Source organism: Ictalurus punctatus, chromosome 5, assembly GCF_001660625.3.
Source record: "Ictalurus punctatus breed USDA103 chromosome 5, Coco_2.0, whole genome shotgun sequence".
In the NCBI taxonomy this organism is placed as follows: domain Eukaryota; kingdom Metazoa; phylum Chordata; class Actinopteri; order Siluriformes; family Ictaluridae; genus Ictalurus; species Ictalurus punctatus.
The window spans coordinates 5,892,458-5,910,535 of record NC_030420.2 but is presented as its reverse complement, the minus strand read 5'-3'; the positions used below and the strand labels follow the sequence as shown (position 1 = coordinate 5,910,535).

The 18,078-nt window shown below is 39.0% G+C and overlaps 1 protein-coding gene across 1 annotated transcript; it reads left to right on the top strand.

The window, feature by feature from the left end:
- The first annotated feature begins 2,223 nt into the window (after positions 1-2,223).
- On the top strand, positions 2,224-13,420 carry prlhr2a (prolactin releasing hormone receptor 2a). Its single transcript, XM_017467963.3, has 3 exons — positions 2,224-2,370; positions 8,530-9,032; positions 10,900-13,420. The coding sequence occupies exons 2-3, from the start codon at positions 8,560-8,562 to the stop codon at positions 11,540-11,542; spliced, it is 1,116 nt and encodes a 371-aa protein (XP_017323452.1). The 5' UTR covers positions 2,224-2,370; positions 8,530-8,559; the 3' UTR covers positions 11,543-13,420.
- Positions 13,421-18,078: the final 4,658 nt, after the last annotated feature.

The following is an 18,078-nucleotide window of genomic DNA, read 5'->3' as shown; positions in this document are numbered from 1 at the left end:
CTCCACACACACAGCCACAGTGGGAATCAAACCTCCAACCCTGGAGGTGTGAGGCGAACGTGCTAACCAATAAGCCTCACCCTCATCGGTGAAGATATACAGACAGTTGAGGTACTTTTTTTGAAACGTAAAAAAAAAATGCTCTAGTGTGTTTGCTCCTTGACTTTGACTACAAACTTCTTTTCTTTTACTTTAGTGTTTTGCTCCCGATCCCGATGCAATGTCATTGTATGCGTGAATTCAAAGTGTTTGACAGTCTCAACGCTTCGACGGCACTCGCGCTCTTTTGAATTCAGAATAAACCTGCAAATGATCTATCCTGACATGACAGTGATCGACTAAACAAGGCCCGGTTTATTTTAGAATACATTACAATCACTCCAAAATAGATGATGACAACTCACAAGCTGCACTTTCTATGCGTGCCTGTTTAGCCTTTCCCTCAGCAGCCCCCGAAGAATGTGTTTGTTACTGATCCATCATACATCACTGACTTTAAGTCAGTCAGCTGCAGAAAATTTGTATTTTTGCATTTTATTCATCGTACCTTATCTTTTCAAACATTCAGAGGATGGGACCCACTTTGAAATGGTAATATTAATTAGTTTCACTACAGGTGAGTGACAATTCATCTATATCCAATATATAGTCTTTTGCTGCCCATCTTGGTTGGTGGACTAGCGTATGGGGATGTTAAGGTTTAGAGGCCCCACCTCCAAGCCCGAGGCCCTAGGCACTTGCCTACTCTGCCTATAGGTAGTGCCGGATTTCAAACCCTAAAAATGCTGTATATATGTGTTTCCCTCACACTGACTGTGTGAGTTAGTGTTTGGCAGAATGGAGCCCTGTCAGCCAGTAAGACACAAGTATGTCAATGTATTTTCCTGTAAACCCTGTATGATTGGTTTTGCCTCCGTTCACTGAAGATACAAGATTACAACACTACCGTCTTCTTTTATTAACGTTCAGTTATGTAGTGGCAAGCAATAATTCGGGGATAAAGAACAAATCTTCAGGGCTACAGCCCTGAATGCCCAGGCCATGTTACACCCCTGCTTGGCACCCCATCCAGGATGTCCCCTTCCTTGTGCTCTGAGCTCCTTGGGATAGGCTACACCCTCCCCAGCAACCCTGTATAGGATAAGAAGTATAGAAAATGGATGGATGGATGGATGGATGGATGGATGAATGGATGGGTTGTACTCAATCAATATCACGATAACATTGAGAATAAAGAAAAAAATTCACTTAATCTTCTTCCTCAACTTATCTTCAGGAAAATCGGCTGACGCAACTTCCTGTTGAACATGTGACGTGTATAATTTTCCAGATATGTCATAAGGGTTAATGTTTCAAGGTAACAGGGTTGAAAGTGAATGACTAAAATGTCCTTCTTTGTCATAACCGGTAATGGATGACTCATGAAAAAGGGGGTTTTAAGTATGAGATGTTAAATTGATTCACAAATTTATGCAAAAAATATTTTTTGAAGTATTTTCAATGATTTTAGTCATTTATAAATTCATAAGGAAATAATCATCCATCCATTTTCTGTACTACTTATCAGGGTCATGGGGAGCTTGAAGCCAATCCCAGGGGACTCAGGGCATGAGGCAGGGACACCCTGGATGGGGTGCCAACCCACTGCAGGGCACAATCACACACACACACACTCTAGTCAATTTAGAAATGCCAATCAGCACACAATGCACACATGGAGAGAACAGGCAGGTGGGATTTGCGCTCTCCCTAGGAAAGGTAAGAAGAAGATGATAATAATAATAATAATAATAATAATAATAATAATAATAATAATAATAATATTAATAATAATGAGTCTTTATTGGTCACATATACGGTAGAGCACAGTGAAATTGCTTTCTTCACATACCCCAGCCTGTCAGGAGGTTGTTATCAGAGCTCAGGGTCAGCCATGCTGTGGCACCCCTGGAGCAGAGAGGGTTAAGGGCCTTGATCAAGGGCCCAACAGTGGCAGCTTGGCACTATTATATTATTATTATTATTATTAATAATAATAAATGCAGAAATGCTTATTTCTGGTCTAATTTTTATAGATTCATTTACTTATTTCGGAGTATTTGTATTTATCTTTAAATGTATCTGCATGTACTTAATGTTATTTCTCATCGTGGCAGTCCTGATCCCGCAGTGGCCGCGCGCGAGACTCTGAGACTCGGAGACTCCGCCTCCAGCCGCGCGCTCAAAGCGAGGAACCTGAGTGGCGCGAGGACGCGCGCGCGCGGTTCTCCATCAGCACAAGCGGCACGGAAACCAACGAAACCCGCAGCAGGGCGAGTCAAACACTGTTTATCTGGGCTTTAAAGGAAATTTGAGCCCAACCAGAATCAGGTAAGCTCACTATAAACACTATATTTATTCACTGAGTCACTGAATTAACTGGTTTTGTGAAGAACCAATTACAGCACAGGCTTAATTTAACTACGACTAATTAATTATTCGTTGTTGTCTAATGGAACTACAACTATGACGAATTTATTATGCAGCTTTTATTTTTCCCAGAATTTGTGAAGCTATAGTTATGGATCGTATACTTTAACTGATACGATCAAATCAATTACAATGTCTGTTAAATCTGTCAGATCTGTTATATATCTGATGAACATAAATGGTATTTATTTATTTGTTGTTGTTGTTGTTGTTGTTGTTGTTGTTGTTGTTTTAACTATTAATTGGCTACTCATGAGCAAGTACTGATTTTATTTCATGGTCATTCTTCATGGTTACGGATGACAGGTGAACTTCCCAGTTGGTTAGATAACTCTAGATAATCTGTGTAATGCATTCTTTTCAGCTTGTCAACTAACTCTACTTTTAATGTGCGTTTATATAAACCAAACACCATCGAAATATCAAACTTGAGCAACAAATGAACTGCTGCAATACGTTGTAGTTTGAACATGTGACATCTGGCTTGATTATGCTTTAAACATCTTAATTATCATATTACCTAAATTATCATTCTCAAATTCACAAAATGCTCAAAATCCTGGTGTAGACACGTGTGCAGTTGATACATCCCAATATACCTGTATTAAATATTCAATGTGGATATCCTAGTATCAAAAACACAAATATAACATGCTCGGTGCATGAGAAGTGATCATGATAACAGAGCACATCGCCGCTTGCTGCATATGGGGCTGCGTAGCTGCAGAGTGCCCATGACTTCACAATTTGGCCATTGTCAAAGTCGTTCAGATCCTTACGCGTGCCCATTTTTCCTGCTTCCAACACGTCGACTTTGAGAACTGACTGTTCACTTACTGCATAATATGTCCTAGCCTTTGACATGTGCCTTTGTAAGGAGATCATCAACATTATTCATGCCCCCATCATGGCTGATGTGTATATGGTAATACTTCACATTTGTGTGTGGTCATAAAGTGTGATATTGTGATATGAAAAAGGCAAACCATGTGATCTTGGGCATGCCAGTGGTCATACATTTGCATATTTTATCCCGTTAGTGCTTTTACAGATGGTAGGATGCCTTTAAAATATGTGTCTACGGAATACTTTCTTTTTTTAAAAGATTAAAGCAATACTACTTAGATTTACTCAGTGTTGTCATGCCAGCACCTACACTTTTACCTTAACGATTCCAGATTTTATGAATTAGCTCATTGGAAATACTGCCTGCTCTACATGTGAGCAAATACTTCTCCTGCTAAACTGGTGTCCTGCATTTCCATACAGAAACCCGATAGGCTCTTGCACACAATTGCCAATTACCGAGAGGAACAGATATTTTCAGGAGATAATTTTGGTGGTGCAGCAGGTAGCGTTCTCACCTCACAGCTCCAGTGTCCCAGGTTTGATTATGAGCTCAGGTTCCGGTCTGTGTGGTGTTTCACATGTTCTACCATGTCTTCATGAGTCTCCTCTGGGTAATGTTTCCTCACACCTCCTAGAAACATGGCAGTAGGTGGACTGACTAACGTAAAATTCCCCATGGTGTGAATATGTGTGTGTGTGTGTGTGTGTGTGTGTGTGTGTGTGTGTGTGTGTGTGTGTGTGTGTGTGTGTGTGTGTGTGTGGTGCCCTGTGAAGGACGCACAGTATCCCCAGGATAAGCTCTGGATCTACTGCGACCCTGACCAGCATAAAGCGATGACTTAATATGAACAAATGAATGAATGAAGGAATTTTTTTTATTAGTCTTTAAAATTTTTCATTAGTCTGCTCAGGTAAGTTTTTATAGATGCTGAAAGGACTCTCATCTTAGAACTGAACAGCTTGTCAAAACACACTCAAGAGTGAAGCCAATCTACATGTCTGATAAACCTTCATTAAGCGACACGACTTACTAAAATCTGACCTGTAAAGGAAAAAAAATACTTCCTTTACACTTTCTAGCATTGTCAGACAATCCCTGCAAGCTTCTTTTTTTGTTGTTGTTTTTTTTTTTTAGTTCAACCCAAAATTTGTTGCAGTGCAGGCCAGACATTATAGCATGAAAACGCTTGGAGCACATGGATGGAAGTATAGTTGCACAGAAAGACGGGCAGTATTGTTTGGTCAATATCAATGGGGGCTGGCTTTTAAAGATACGAGCACTACCTATACTCTAGTTACATGTGACCTGCCCCTCCATCGAATTTATTTTATTGAATCTCCCAGGATGAGTCACTGGAGTTTCACTGCAGTTAATGGTGAAGGACAAATTTGACTGGGAATAACGACAGGAAATGCAGCACCTGTAAATGGACATTACACATGCTGAGGAAGTGCTGACTGACGGAGCATGCTATAAAGAAGCCATCAGCTGGCAAATTGGAAAATCTGATCGCTTCACAGGTTTATTTAGTTGCATTGCATCTGTATTAATACAATGCATTACGACAACATGGAAGCATTTATGTTTTAGTACCAAGGGTGATGAAAGCAATGAGAAAAAAAACGGCACTATTTCATTTCATATTTCAATTTGCATACATAAATGATATAAATGCTCCAGTCTTCAAATGCGCTCTGTGTTATTTAGTATTATATCAGGATTCATTTATTTTTAATCACCTGTGAAAGCTTGCTGTGTGTAGTCCAACCAATCCTTTTACATCAGCATTAACAACCCATCAAATTAAATCTTAAAGAATGCAGAGAATATAAAACTTACTGCTTTCAACATTATGCGTTATGCTTCAACACATCACACTTGGATGAGCTTTATTTTTTATTTTTTTTAATTTAAATTAAGGAAATGATTAAATGTTTATTTCCAATAATGTGGATGTCATTAGCACTTAAACTAGAACGTTTAATGACCTTGTGATATCAAGAAAGTTGCACAGGGCAGAGGTCAACAGCATACTGGACAGCAGCATCCTGCTGTGCTGCATGGTAAAATGTACAATTCAGTCACTAATTACTGATATCTGTTTACGATGCAGCCGACATGCCGCTTTTATATATATATATATATATATATATATATATATATATATATATATATATATATATATATATATATATATATAAAGAGGGATTAATTTTGTTGCTGCAGGCATTTGTCTGAAAATTAATGAAAGAGTTTGGCAGTGAATAGCCAAGGGAAATTACTATTGTTTGAGATCAGAGCAAAAAAAAAAAAAAAAGCCTTTCAGAAAGTGTGGCTTTGGGAATTGATCAGGGTGAAAGAGAGTCCGATGACACAGGAAGCCCTCTGATATTCTACTGAGCAAATAATGGCTACAGGTCAGGTCTTTTTTCCTCGGTAAACATAATCACACAGGATGTAAACCGCCTTAAGGTGTAACAAGGTGTATATCTCAGTATCCTTTGATGTTGAGTACTTTTAGAAGATCCACGTAGCCGTGTACTCTCAAAGCAATAGCAAGCTATTTGGCTTTTCGGCTAAGGCTGAGAGCCAGGTGTTTCAAAAGAATGAGCTTAAGGCCAACGCTGAACATCTTCAAAATAATGTATCCAATTTTGCACTTTTCAAAGCACATATGTTGTGCACAGGTGATGGAGAGGAATGGGTGTAATGGAAAAATCATGCCACTGGCCAAACCAGGGAAGAGAGACAAGATATAAAAAAACAACACAAAACATAAATCATCACACTGCTACAGGGAGACAGACAGAATAAAACCAAGAAATAACAAGGAAGGATCTGTTGTAGTCACGGGTTGTATGTCTATTGCTAAAAAGGAATCATCTAAGCAATTTTATTCCACGGTGTTGTTGAATTCTTGTTTCTGATTGGTCAGAAATTGTTGACAAATATTCTATGAAGAAGCAGCTCTGACAGTAGCTCTGATGGCTTTGAGGCAAATCCCAGGTTTACTAGGTCCCTCCGGGATTTCGTGATTTTGCGATAATCAAGGAAATCACGCAAACTCCACAATATTCACAGTAGCGTGGAATTTTTCAAAATTACGGCAGATCTTCCGCAGATTTGGGCCAAGGCGCTTCATGTGTCGTCACTGCAACACCAGCCAAAGCCCTCTTAAATTCAGTCGAACATGAGTACAGGAAGGATCAACAAAAATTCTGTGCAATTGCAATTTCGCCAGTTCAAATAGTTTTTCTCAAAATAGCAAAAAAAAAGAAAAGAAAAGAAACAACTCACAAATTGCATCACAAATTTTGAGAAAAGCTGCAGCAAGATCGTGCATTTTTGGCCACAACAATCATAAAAAACCCTCCGCGAAATCCTGTATGGACTGGTTTACTGTATATTAATGAATCTGTTGTAATACAGTATCATTTCTAGAGTAAAACTCACACAGAGACTTGAATGTTCTATGTACTTGTTGATCTAGTTTTCTGTAAAGAGGTGTTTATTTAGCATTTTTGGAAGGAGTCTCCAGTGTCAGCACAAGTAAAACTCTTTTTTTTTTTTTTTTTTTTTTTTTTTTTTTCCAACACAGGAAAGTTTTACATTAAGAAAGTATTATCTGTCACGTATTCCTTGTAATGAAGGTTAGGACGGATGCAAATGCAGATAAGAGTTTAATGAGAGAGATACAGGCAGACAACTCCAAAGCACGAGACAATAGCGAGGTCAAGAAACAGGCGAAGGGTCAGGTGATTGGCAAACAGGTATAAACTGGGTGAGGCTATAATCGAGAACAAGAAACAGATCAAGAACCATGAAACAAAACAAGGAACGCTTAGTACAGTGATAACACTAATACTTCGCGAAGAGTGAATGCCTCGAAAGTCCTTTTGAACTATAGTGTGATTGTGTGTGAGATTAGATGCAGTGCGTGATTAGAATAAATGAGTGTTCTGGGAATTGCGGTCCATGGCGGCCATGTTTGTAGGCTCGCAGTGCAGGATGGGAAATGTAGTTACTGGTTTGCTGTGATATGACATTATCTATAAATGGATAAAAAGCATGATGTCATTTCTTTATCAATAACAGAAAATGATCATTTTTGGCAAATGTCTGTGGTATAAGAGAAATAAAACAATTTGGGACTTGCATTATTGGACAATAATCCAAAATTTAGGGTGGTAGCGGTAGTTCTGCATTGCATCAGGCCACATTGCACCACCCCAGGACTATTTTCCTATACCAGCAGGCAGGGAAGTGTTTATAAGTGTTCCCTTAAGTAGGCAAAACCAGATACCACCATTATTGTGTTCTTAATCGTTCTTAAACACTGAGTTAAAGTTGTACAAGCATTACTTGACAGCACTTTTCTAAACAACACTTTTCAGCAGGATCAAATACTGGATAAACACTCGCCCTTAAAATGAGTGTTTATGAGCTGAAAACAAAAAATATCTTGCAAATAAGAAATTCTGATTAAGCAGATTAAGCTTCCCTAGTTCTTTGCTAATACTAATAAACACAATTGAAGTCACTAATGGAGAAAACACCATCATTAACTGTCGTATGGCTTTGCCCAAGAGATTGGATAGTCACTTCATTTGTCAGTCATTTGCTCAGTTTGTAGAATTAGAGCAGGAGAGAATGAGCTGGCCATTTGCATTACAAACCAAACTAGCGTACATGCAAATATGCATCACTGTAAAGGACATATCCATGAGTCAAACGACTTCAGTGTATGCTGACGTCATCATAGGACATGTTTTTTGTTCACCACTGTTGAGCATGTTATATATCTAACTGTGACTAACAAACATGAGTTTTTCTGACGTCTTTCAGAATCTTATCATCTGTTACAAGCTGATGATTTGTACAACTAAGACTAAAAAGAGTAACACAACAATGTAAGCTGCTGCATCTTGAAACCATATCAGTGCATTCCAAATGCTTATTTGCACATATTTTTTTGGCATCTGTTCAAAAAATGCAATAAAATGGCTAAATCCATGCATCCTTTTGGCACAAACGGCATTAACACTCAGCACCACTCGCCCACTCAGGACACAACCAACTGCTGGTAATTCCTGGTAGTTTTCCAGAGCCATCTGTGATTTATGAAACTGACATCCATGCTCTTGGGTTTTCAAGTTTTGGTTAAAAACTTTGGTAGCTAAACAAGCAAATTCCTTTCTCTCCAACTCCAGGCTGGTGAATCTGCCTGCCAGCTTTCAAGCATGGAGGCCAGTGGCAGTGGTTGGCCAACTGAACCTATGACCTCTTGCTTCTTTGGCAACATCACCACTGAGAACTCCAGCGTGGGTCGGATATATGAGGTGGCGGTGCAGTCAGCAAATGGCTCTGCAAAACGCAGTCCTCAGTTCGTTGGGGTGGAGCTGCTACAATCTTTCAAACTCCTTATCATTCCTTGCTATACACTGGTGGTACTAGTGGGAGTTTTTGGGAACTATTTACTGCTCTATGTCATTTGTCTGACCAGGAAGATGCACAATGTGACTAATTTCTTCATCGGGAACCTGGCCTTCTCGGACATGCTGATGTGTGCCACCTGTGTGCCATTCACCTTGGCGTACGCCTTTAACCCACAAGGTTGGGTGTTTGGAAAATTCATGTGCTATCTGGTGTTCCTCATTCAGCCAGTGACTGTGTACGTGTCGGTGTTCACATTAACAGCAATTGGTGTGGACAGGTAAGTGGGAATTGTTATTTATCTTTTACATGAATCAGAGGAAATGAGAAAGGGAATAGCCTTGAAAGGCAATAGTCATGCAAATGCTAAAAATAGCCAGTCTCTTCGATAAAGATTTTAGTGTCTTCATTTTTCATAAACAGAATAGCCATTCAGTATATGCTTTGCTGATATATATAAATTTTATTTTTTTTACTTTAAAAGAGGTTAAAACATGGGAGGCTGTCTTTAATAAGTATCTGGATCTCAAGGTCTCCTTGTCCATTTTCATAAATGCAGTTTTTAGGTCAACTGACATTTAAAGTGTAGTCATCTCTCAAAAAGAAATGGTCTGTGCTTACAATATAGTAAAAATACAATATAGTCACTGGAAAATAACTGAAGGTTTCCTACATTCACAAGTGTTGGGAACATTTCAAACTCAGCACATACTCCAACCTCCTGAGCATGTCGGAAACCTTCAGACATCTTCTAAGGGTATTATTTTATTCCAAGTACTATGGGTGTAACCAAATACATTACTTGGAATTAATAGATAATATGGATATAAATACAGATACAAATAGGAGACACACTATTCTTTTTAAGCTTTCCAGAATGGTTCACAGGGCACCATGTTGAGACTAGACAAAAAAGGATGGTTTTCACCTTCATGCAGGCTTGAGTTAGTGGTGAGATATGTTCAAAAACAGACCATGTTCACCAACAGGCCTATACGACGCATTTACAGCATCCTTGGTAACTGCCTGGTCAGAGTTACAATTGTTTAAACTAGGCTACTAGTTTGTGTATATTTTGGGATAACATGGGTGGATGCAAAATAATAACTGCATCTCAGTCTCAATATTTCTGCCTTCTTTTTCCAGTGTTTTCAGTGTTTCTGGGGTGATAGTGTTAGGATGTGTGTGGGGAAAAAACCTAACTTCCAGTTTAGGGCAAGCCCACTTCAGGTATAAATCCATATACAGATAGCGATACAGACAAATAGGCAAAGACCAGGCCTTTTGGAATAATGTGTTCAGGACAGAGGAGTCAAAGATAGACCTGTTTGACGATAGTAACAGCAGTCATGTTTGGCACAGACCAAAGACAGCTTTTCAGAAGAAGCACCTCATACCAACTGTGAAGCTCGGTGGTGGAAATGTTATGGTTTGGGGTTGCTTCGATGCCTCAGGGACTGGAGCTTGCACTCGTTGATTCAACTATGAATTCTGCGTCATGTCAAAGAGTGGTTGAAGATAATGTGAGGCCATCTGTCCAAAAGTTGAAGTTGAACCGAAACTGGACCTTTCAACAGGATAATGATCCTAAGCACACTAGCATATCCACCAAAGAATGACTCAAAAAGAAAAAATGGAGGGTTATGGAATGGCCTAGTCAAAGTCCGGATTTGAATCCTATTGAAATGTTGGGGGGTGGGGATATGAAACAAGCAGATCATGCAAGAAAACCCTTTTTAAAAAGAGTATTTACAGTAAAATACTTTTAAAACTCATCTAATTCCATCCCATGTTATTATTCATTAATAATAAGAGTGAGGAATATCATGTCTGGACCTGAAATGGTCCAAAAATCTGTGTAATTTGTGTACTTATGTGTGTATACTCCACTTGAGAAATAAATGGTCAAGAAAAAGCAAATAACTCAACTGGGAATAAAAGAGAGATTACACAAATGTCTAAAATATTAATGAAATTTTAGGCTCATTAAACTGTTTATTAACGGGATGCAGGAATTATCAGGTACTTTGTCTCCCATTAACTGTACATTTAAATTTATGCAAACTAAATAGAGATGGGAAGTATTTTGGCAGTCGTACCTGCATGATTTTTAGTAAAATTGTCCAAACTTTTCTATTGCCCTTTAGATACTACGCTACTGTACACCCTCTGAAGAAACGCATCTCAGTCCTGGCCTGTGCTTACCTACTTTCTGGCATCTGGATCCTTTCCTGTGGCCTGGTGGCTCCAGCTGTGGCCCACACTTACCATGTAGAGTTCAGAGATGAAGGCTTCACCATTTGTGAGGAGTTCTGGATGGGCCAGGAGCGCGAGCGCCTGGCCTATGCTTACAGCACACTCTTCATCACCTACGTCCTCCCACTATCAGCACTTTGCATCTCATACCTGCGCATATCTGTCAAGCTCCGCAACTGCGTGGTGCCCGGACACCACACGCAGAGTCAGGCAGAGGCACAGCGGGCGCGAAAACGCAAAACCTTCCGTCTAGTGACGCTGGTGGTGGCAGCGTTTGCAGTCTGCTGGTTGCCCATTAGTGTCTTCAATGTCCTCCGGGACATCGATATAGACTTGATTGACAAGCGCTATTTTCTGCTCATCCAGCTGCTGTGCCACCTGTGTGCCATGAGCTCGTCTTGCTGCAACCCCTTTTTGTATGCGTGGCTGCACGATCGCTTCCGAGCAGAACTGCGAAAGATGTTCACATGCCACAGACGCATTGGCATTGGGATACCTGCCAACAACTGTACCACTGCCAGCGTGGTGCTCTGACAAACAATGAAACCGATGAAACCAACCCGAGGGACTTAATGCCACCAGCAAGAAAAGCTGGAGTGGTTACAGGCAAGGTTTGGGCAGTGTTTTGAGACACAAGACATGTCTGTTGGTAACGTGGCCAAAAGTGTATTTCTACCAGATTTTCCACACCCAAACCTTTCTATTAATGCTACTGTGAACCTTGCAAGCTCACAATCAAAACTTATCACCCTCTGATAACAAATTCTACCTTGAAACTGTTCCAAGACTTGGTATGCTGGAAGAGAATTTTAAAAATATTTGTAATCATTAGAGAAAATCATGGGAAAGCGTGCCTTTTAGGAAGTTCGGAGTCAAAGATGTAGAATGAATTCTGAGTCTGCCTTAACACTGTGTTGAATGTAATGAAGACATTAGGCGTGTTACAATATACTCTGGCCACGGTTCAATTTGATTCATGATACTGGCGTCACGATTCAATTCGATCTCCGAATATTTTGAACAAAATAAGGAGATAAGGAGAAAACTCCTTTTATTATTATTATTATTTTTGAAGCTTAAACCATGGAAAACAAAGTCTGTATAAAACTAAACAAATCCGAAAATTGCAATAAACAGAGGTTCTATATTGTAAACAAAGTGTTGGAATATTGTAAACAAAAGACTACAGGTTCAACATGTCTTAAAAAATAAATAAACAAATGTATATATTCTCCCAAAAACTTGAATAATAAATATAAATAAAGTCTGTGACCTGAGGAAAAGGATCGATTGAAACATAATGAGCTCCTTAGCAGTGCAGTGCATGAGGCATCATTTTAACTAGAAATAGAGCTCCAAGTTGGCTAAAATGCCGGATTTCTGCCGCCTCTTTCTCGGGCACTGTAGCTCGCAGCGGCGTGGGGTTGGTGTCAATTTAAAGCTGCCAAAGAGCTCTTTTTAATGATTATAATGTGGTTTTGTAACCGTATAACCTATTGTGATCTGGAGCTATCATTCTACATGCTCTACATACCTTGTGCAGATTTGGATCCCTGGTGTTCCAACAGTACATTTGCAATAGATGCATGCATAATCAATAGAATGCTGATTTCCAGGATGTAAATCGTACATTTCTACGACGCACATCATCGCATTTTTGCATTGCATCACACTCATTCAACTTCTAGTAGACATTCATTTTCTTGATGCCTAAACTGTGGAATAGTGTTCCAAAGAACATTAGGCGCATCAGTTAAATAAATGTTTTTTGTTTGTTAGTCTTGGAACTTATTTGGTTAAATGTTAATGATTTGTAGTAATTCTCACTTATTTACATAATATGAATCATTATTATTATAATTATTGTTATAAATAATTATTATGCTTGATCTGTCTAGATGTGGCAAATAAGGCCTTTTCATTTTCATCCAAAACATCACTGCTCACTTGTATATGAAGACTGAGACATGACATTTATTTACTATATTTATTTATTTGACCATGTGACCTGGGTTCAACTTGGGTTATGAATGAATGATGCTTATAATACTAAGGTCATGACCTGATTTTCATAGAGATTACAGACAATGGTATATCTCTACTGAATATTCTACAGAGCTGAAAACAATCACAAAGTAGCTTTTTGTTTGTTTTGAATGCTGTAGGACGTGAATGGCTATATCAATAAGGTACCAGTCAGATACGTCTTGTGATCTCTGTATTTAATTCCGACATTAAAGTGCTGTACAAATAGATGTGAAGTGCAATGTGGCATTAATAAACAATGCGCAGATATATACTGTACTTTCTTGAATGTCTGTTAATGTCAATGCTGCGTTGTCAGAAAACTTCAGAAAAGAGCAGTTGTATGACTGCAATTTCATAACAGAACATCCTGGGGATAAAATGTAAAAAAAATAAGATACAACCATTTTCTCTTTTTTTGTCTGATTCAATCACTTTTGTGAAGCAGCATCCATCTAGACTAATTAGCACATGTTCTTTTTCCCAGCTGAACCCAAGAAAGTGCTTAAGATGCAGTGGATGTGGTAGACATCGCTTGAGAAATGAAAGTACAATAAATAAACATTTATTTATTTAAATAATAGAACAGTAATGGTATTCAAAAACCTTCTTGGGCCACACAGTTCGATCAGAATTTGGTTGTTAGATGTCAGCATCACTTCAAGCAATCCAAATGACACATCTAAGCCCTGGTGTTATCACTGTATCATTACGTGTGTTATTTCTACTTGCAAGATATGTCTACATTTGCTTTTGGTCTCCAATAGTAAGATCAGACGAGTCGCCAAGTCCAATATGCACAGCATGAATCTAAAAGGGCCGGCTGAAGGATCAACACGGTCTACAGCCTATCGTGCTGTCTGAGCACGTTAACAGATGCCTGGCATGACCACAACACGAAAATAAGAGGCAACAAGAAGACAGAAAAGGAAAGGAAATGTTGCCATGGTGATTTATTCAGTTGCTCATCCCTGATTTTTTATTTATTTTTTTTTTATCCCCACTCAATCCAACCATGAGAGAAGTATTTTTTTATTATTATTATGTGCCATAGTGGCGAATCAGAAGAATCCACATAAGAGATTGGAACTTGAATAATAAGGTCAGGGACTCGGAGACAGCATGATGAGAACAATGTAAATTAAAAACAGTCCTCATTGAAGGCTGAGTTGGGGGGGGTTGGGCACTCTACATGTTTATGACTTGGATCCATCATGCACTTTGATACACTTTCAGCTATGTAAGGCAGTTACTAACACTGACTGTGAAATTGCCTTTTTCAATGCTTTTTTTTTTTCTCTCTCAGGGGGAATAAATGGTACTAAATTGTACCTTTCCTTGTTACTGGGGTGGTACACCTTTTGTACCTTTTAATGAAAAAAGGTGCATGTACCTAAGCTAAATCTAATTACAGTACAATGTACCTTAAATAATCATCCCCCCCCCCCCCCCCCCCCCCCATTTTTCTCCTAAATTTGGTCAACTGCCAATTCCCGGACAGATCATCTGACAGCCACCAACTGGGTGAGGGTGAAGGGTAACGTGCTCCGTTGAGAGACATGAAGAAAGCATTATTTGCCCTCTTCTACATACATGAGCATGCAGATGCCCTATTCTGGCTAGCACTACTGTGTGTGCAGGGGAAAGAGAGTATGCCATCCCTTCCAATTTTGCTCCCTTTGCTCGTGGCCTCTGAATGGCTGTGGGATCACCTGGATTCAAACTCATGATCGACTTGATAGTACGGTGAACACTTTTCTGTTGCCTTTTCTGTACTTGGGACATTATGAGAAGATGTCAACACTGTAAGCTGAGCTGCAGACGTTTTATACAGAAACGTTTTTTTTGCCGATGGTGTTCATGGACATGTTTGATTTTGGTGAAGGTCATGAACTGGATTATGCAGCGTTCTCTCAGGAGGAACCCCTCCAGACAGCTTGATCTTATTGATATGGTGAGCAGTAGCAGGTACTGAAATATGACAACCCCAAGAATTGACTACACAGTGTAATTTTGAGTCGTATATATTTGAGCCCTTTTCTTTCTGTCACCATCCTCCTTCTCGTGCAAGAGGCCAGTATGATCATGCATTCAATTCCTGACAAAGCACTCAATTGTTTCAGACATTTGAAGCATGTTATTATGGGCCAGACTGCACTGATGGTATTTTAAACTATGGCTTCCACATGATGAAATGTTTCTAGGTAATAAATGCAATTTAAAGGTTAGAATTTTTTTTAGGATTCGTTTCAAGCCTGACAATTTGCATTTATTTTAAATTTTCCTTATTGGTGTCAATTGTTTTTTGTTTTGTGTTTTTAATGGACATGATATTGTTAGAGGTTAGGTGAGTAAAAAACATTTCAAATATTGCTTTTGCAGCATGCGTTCCAGGCTGAAGTGCATTTCTAAACTGTCCATGTGTGTGAATGGATGTGTGAAGGTGCGTGTGATTGTGCCCTGGGATGGGTTGGCATTCCAGAGCCTTGTGCTCCAAGTTCCTTGAGATAGGCTCCAAGCTTCCCATTGAACCCGTGTAGGATAAGCATCAAGGAAAATGGATGCAGGGATGGATAATCACTTTTTTCCCAGTTTCAGGGTGCTAATAATTCTAGAGCTGCTTGTATTGCTAGCAGTTGAGATGGATGTACAATATATTGGACATTTTTGCAAATATTTTCCCGTTGTGTTACTATACAATTAAAGAAGAAGGCCTGGGTCAAAGGAACATTCTTTCAAGTACAAATGAATGATTATCATGGGGTTATTCCTATGAATGAAATAAAATGGTAGGTCTTCATCAAATGCAAACATGATTACACATATGTAAAGTGTAAATAAATAAATAAATTAAAAAAACGTATTTTGTATTTTGTCACATTGTGGAGTTTTTAAAAATTCAAGCCATATGCTGTCAGCGATTAAATTGCTCAGAGGCTTAGGGGTTATAAGGTTCTGAGCAAGCATTTGCAATATTATAAGTTCACATATCAGGAATGATAATGAGACTGCCACTGCTGTGCCCTTGAGCAAGACCCTTAAACCTCAGCTGCTCAGCTTTGGATTGTGTTCTGTCTCAATGTTAATGACTTTGGCGAAAATGTCTGATAACAAATGTAATTAAATAAAAACTGAAGGAAATTAAATTTCCTCACATGCCACTGTTTCCTCAAGCAAAGTACTTGAGGATTGCTGCACACGGTTATTTTGTTTTCTTTTCCCAAGTTCATCGTGCGAAAGAGTGCATGAACACACGTTCTTCACATTACTCTGGGGAATCCACATTCATATGATTTCAGCTCAATAACAGGCTTGAGCGATACTGAATTTTCCCTGCTCGTGATTTACCACGTAAAAAAAACAAACACTATTAACAATTTAATCATCCAGAATCCAGAACTTTCAAAACTGACAATGAGGGTTTGGGGCCATTTTCACATTGGCACCCTTGGTAAATATGAGCAAAGAAGGTCGTGAAAAATCGTCTTTATTGTTTAAGCTTTAGGTCTTTTGTTCAAAAAATTCACAAAAACTCTCTGCTCTCATGGATATCAAACAATTGCAAACGCAACACAGGTTTATCAAAAGAAATATCTTTGTTAAATATAGTTGTGCAACAATTATTTACGTAATATATTTTATATAATTTATATATATATATATAATATATATTTTAAGTATATTCCCATTAATACTTTTCTTTTTTTTTTTAGTAAACCTGGGTGACTAGGAACAGGAAATTGTTCAACCATGACTTCCTGTTTCACAGGGTTATAAATATGAGGTAACACATAGGCCAAATTCCCTTAGTCATTCACCACAATGGGTAAGACCAAAGAATACAGCTGTGATGTGCGGCAAAAGGTTGTTGAGGTTCATAAAAAGGGGAGGGGCTATAAGAAAATAGGACAAGCATTGAAAATGCCCATTTCCACCATCAGGGCAATAATTAAGAAGTTCCAGTCAACTGGAAATGTTATGAATCAACGTGGAATTGGACGCGTGTCTATATCGTCTCAACACACTGTGAAGAGGACGGTTCGAGTGGCCAAAAAATCTCCACGGATCACAGCTGGAGAATTGCAGTGGTTAGTTGCGTCTTGGGGTCAGAAAGTCTCCAAAACTACAATCCGAAGTCACCTACATCACCACAAGTTATTTGGAAGGGTTTCAAGAAAAAAGCCTCTCCTCTCATCCAAAAACAAACTCAAGCATCTTCAGTTAGCCAGACACTACTGGAACTTCAAATGGGATCGGGTTCTATGGTCAGACGAAACCAAAATAGAGCTTTTTGGTAATAAACACCAGAGGTGGTTTTGGCGCACACAGAGAGATAGCCACGGGGCGCTGCTAAGAAACCCATAGAAAACCTGTGGGGTGAACTGAAGAGGAGAGTCCACCAGGGTGGACCTCAAAATTTGAAGGATCTGGAGAGATTCTGTATGGAGGAACGGTCTCAGATCCCTTGCCATGTATTCTCCAACCTCATCAGGCATTATAGGAGAAGACTCAGAGCTGTTATCTTGGCTAAGGGAGGTAGCACAAAGTATTGACTAAAAGGGTGCAAATAATTGTTGCACACTTATAGTTAGATTTTTTAAAGAGCAGCGTATTTTTGTGAATTTTTTTGAACAAAAGATCAAAAGATTCAACAATAAAGGCAATTTTTCACAGCCTTCTTTGCTCATAATTACCAAGGGTGCCAATAATAGTGGAGGGCGCTATAATTGGAGTAAATGTCATTGGAAATTTATGTCATGTGGAGAGGCTTAAACTGTTATATAACAACTCACCTGTGCTAAATAATAATAATACATTTTCTACTGCCCTGTGTTACTTTAATGAGTGTGCTCACAGCAGGAGTAGAAAAGAAATACATTAAAAGGCCAAAACTATCAGGACACCTGACCATCGCACACCTCTGGGCTTGTTGAATATCAAGATAAGACAGAAAATATCAAGATAAGACAGAAAAGGAAGCACAAATAGAATGTTGTTTCCCTAGAGCCATGAGCTTTCTCTGGCCTAAAACACTTACATTATAT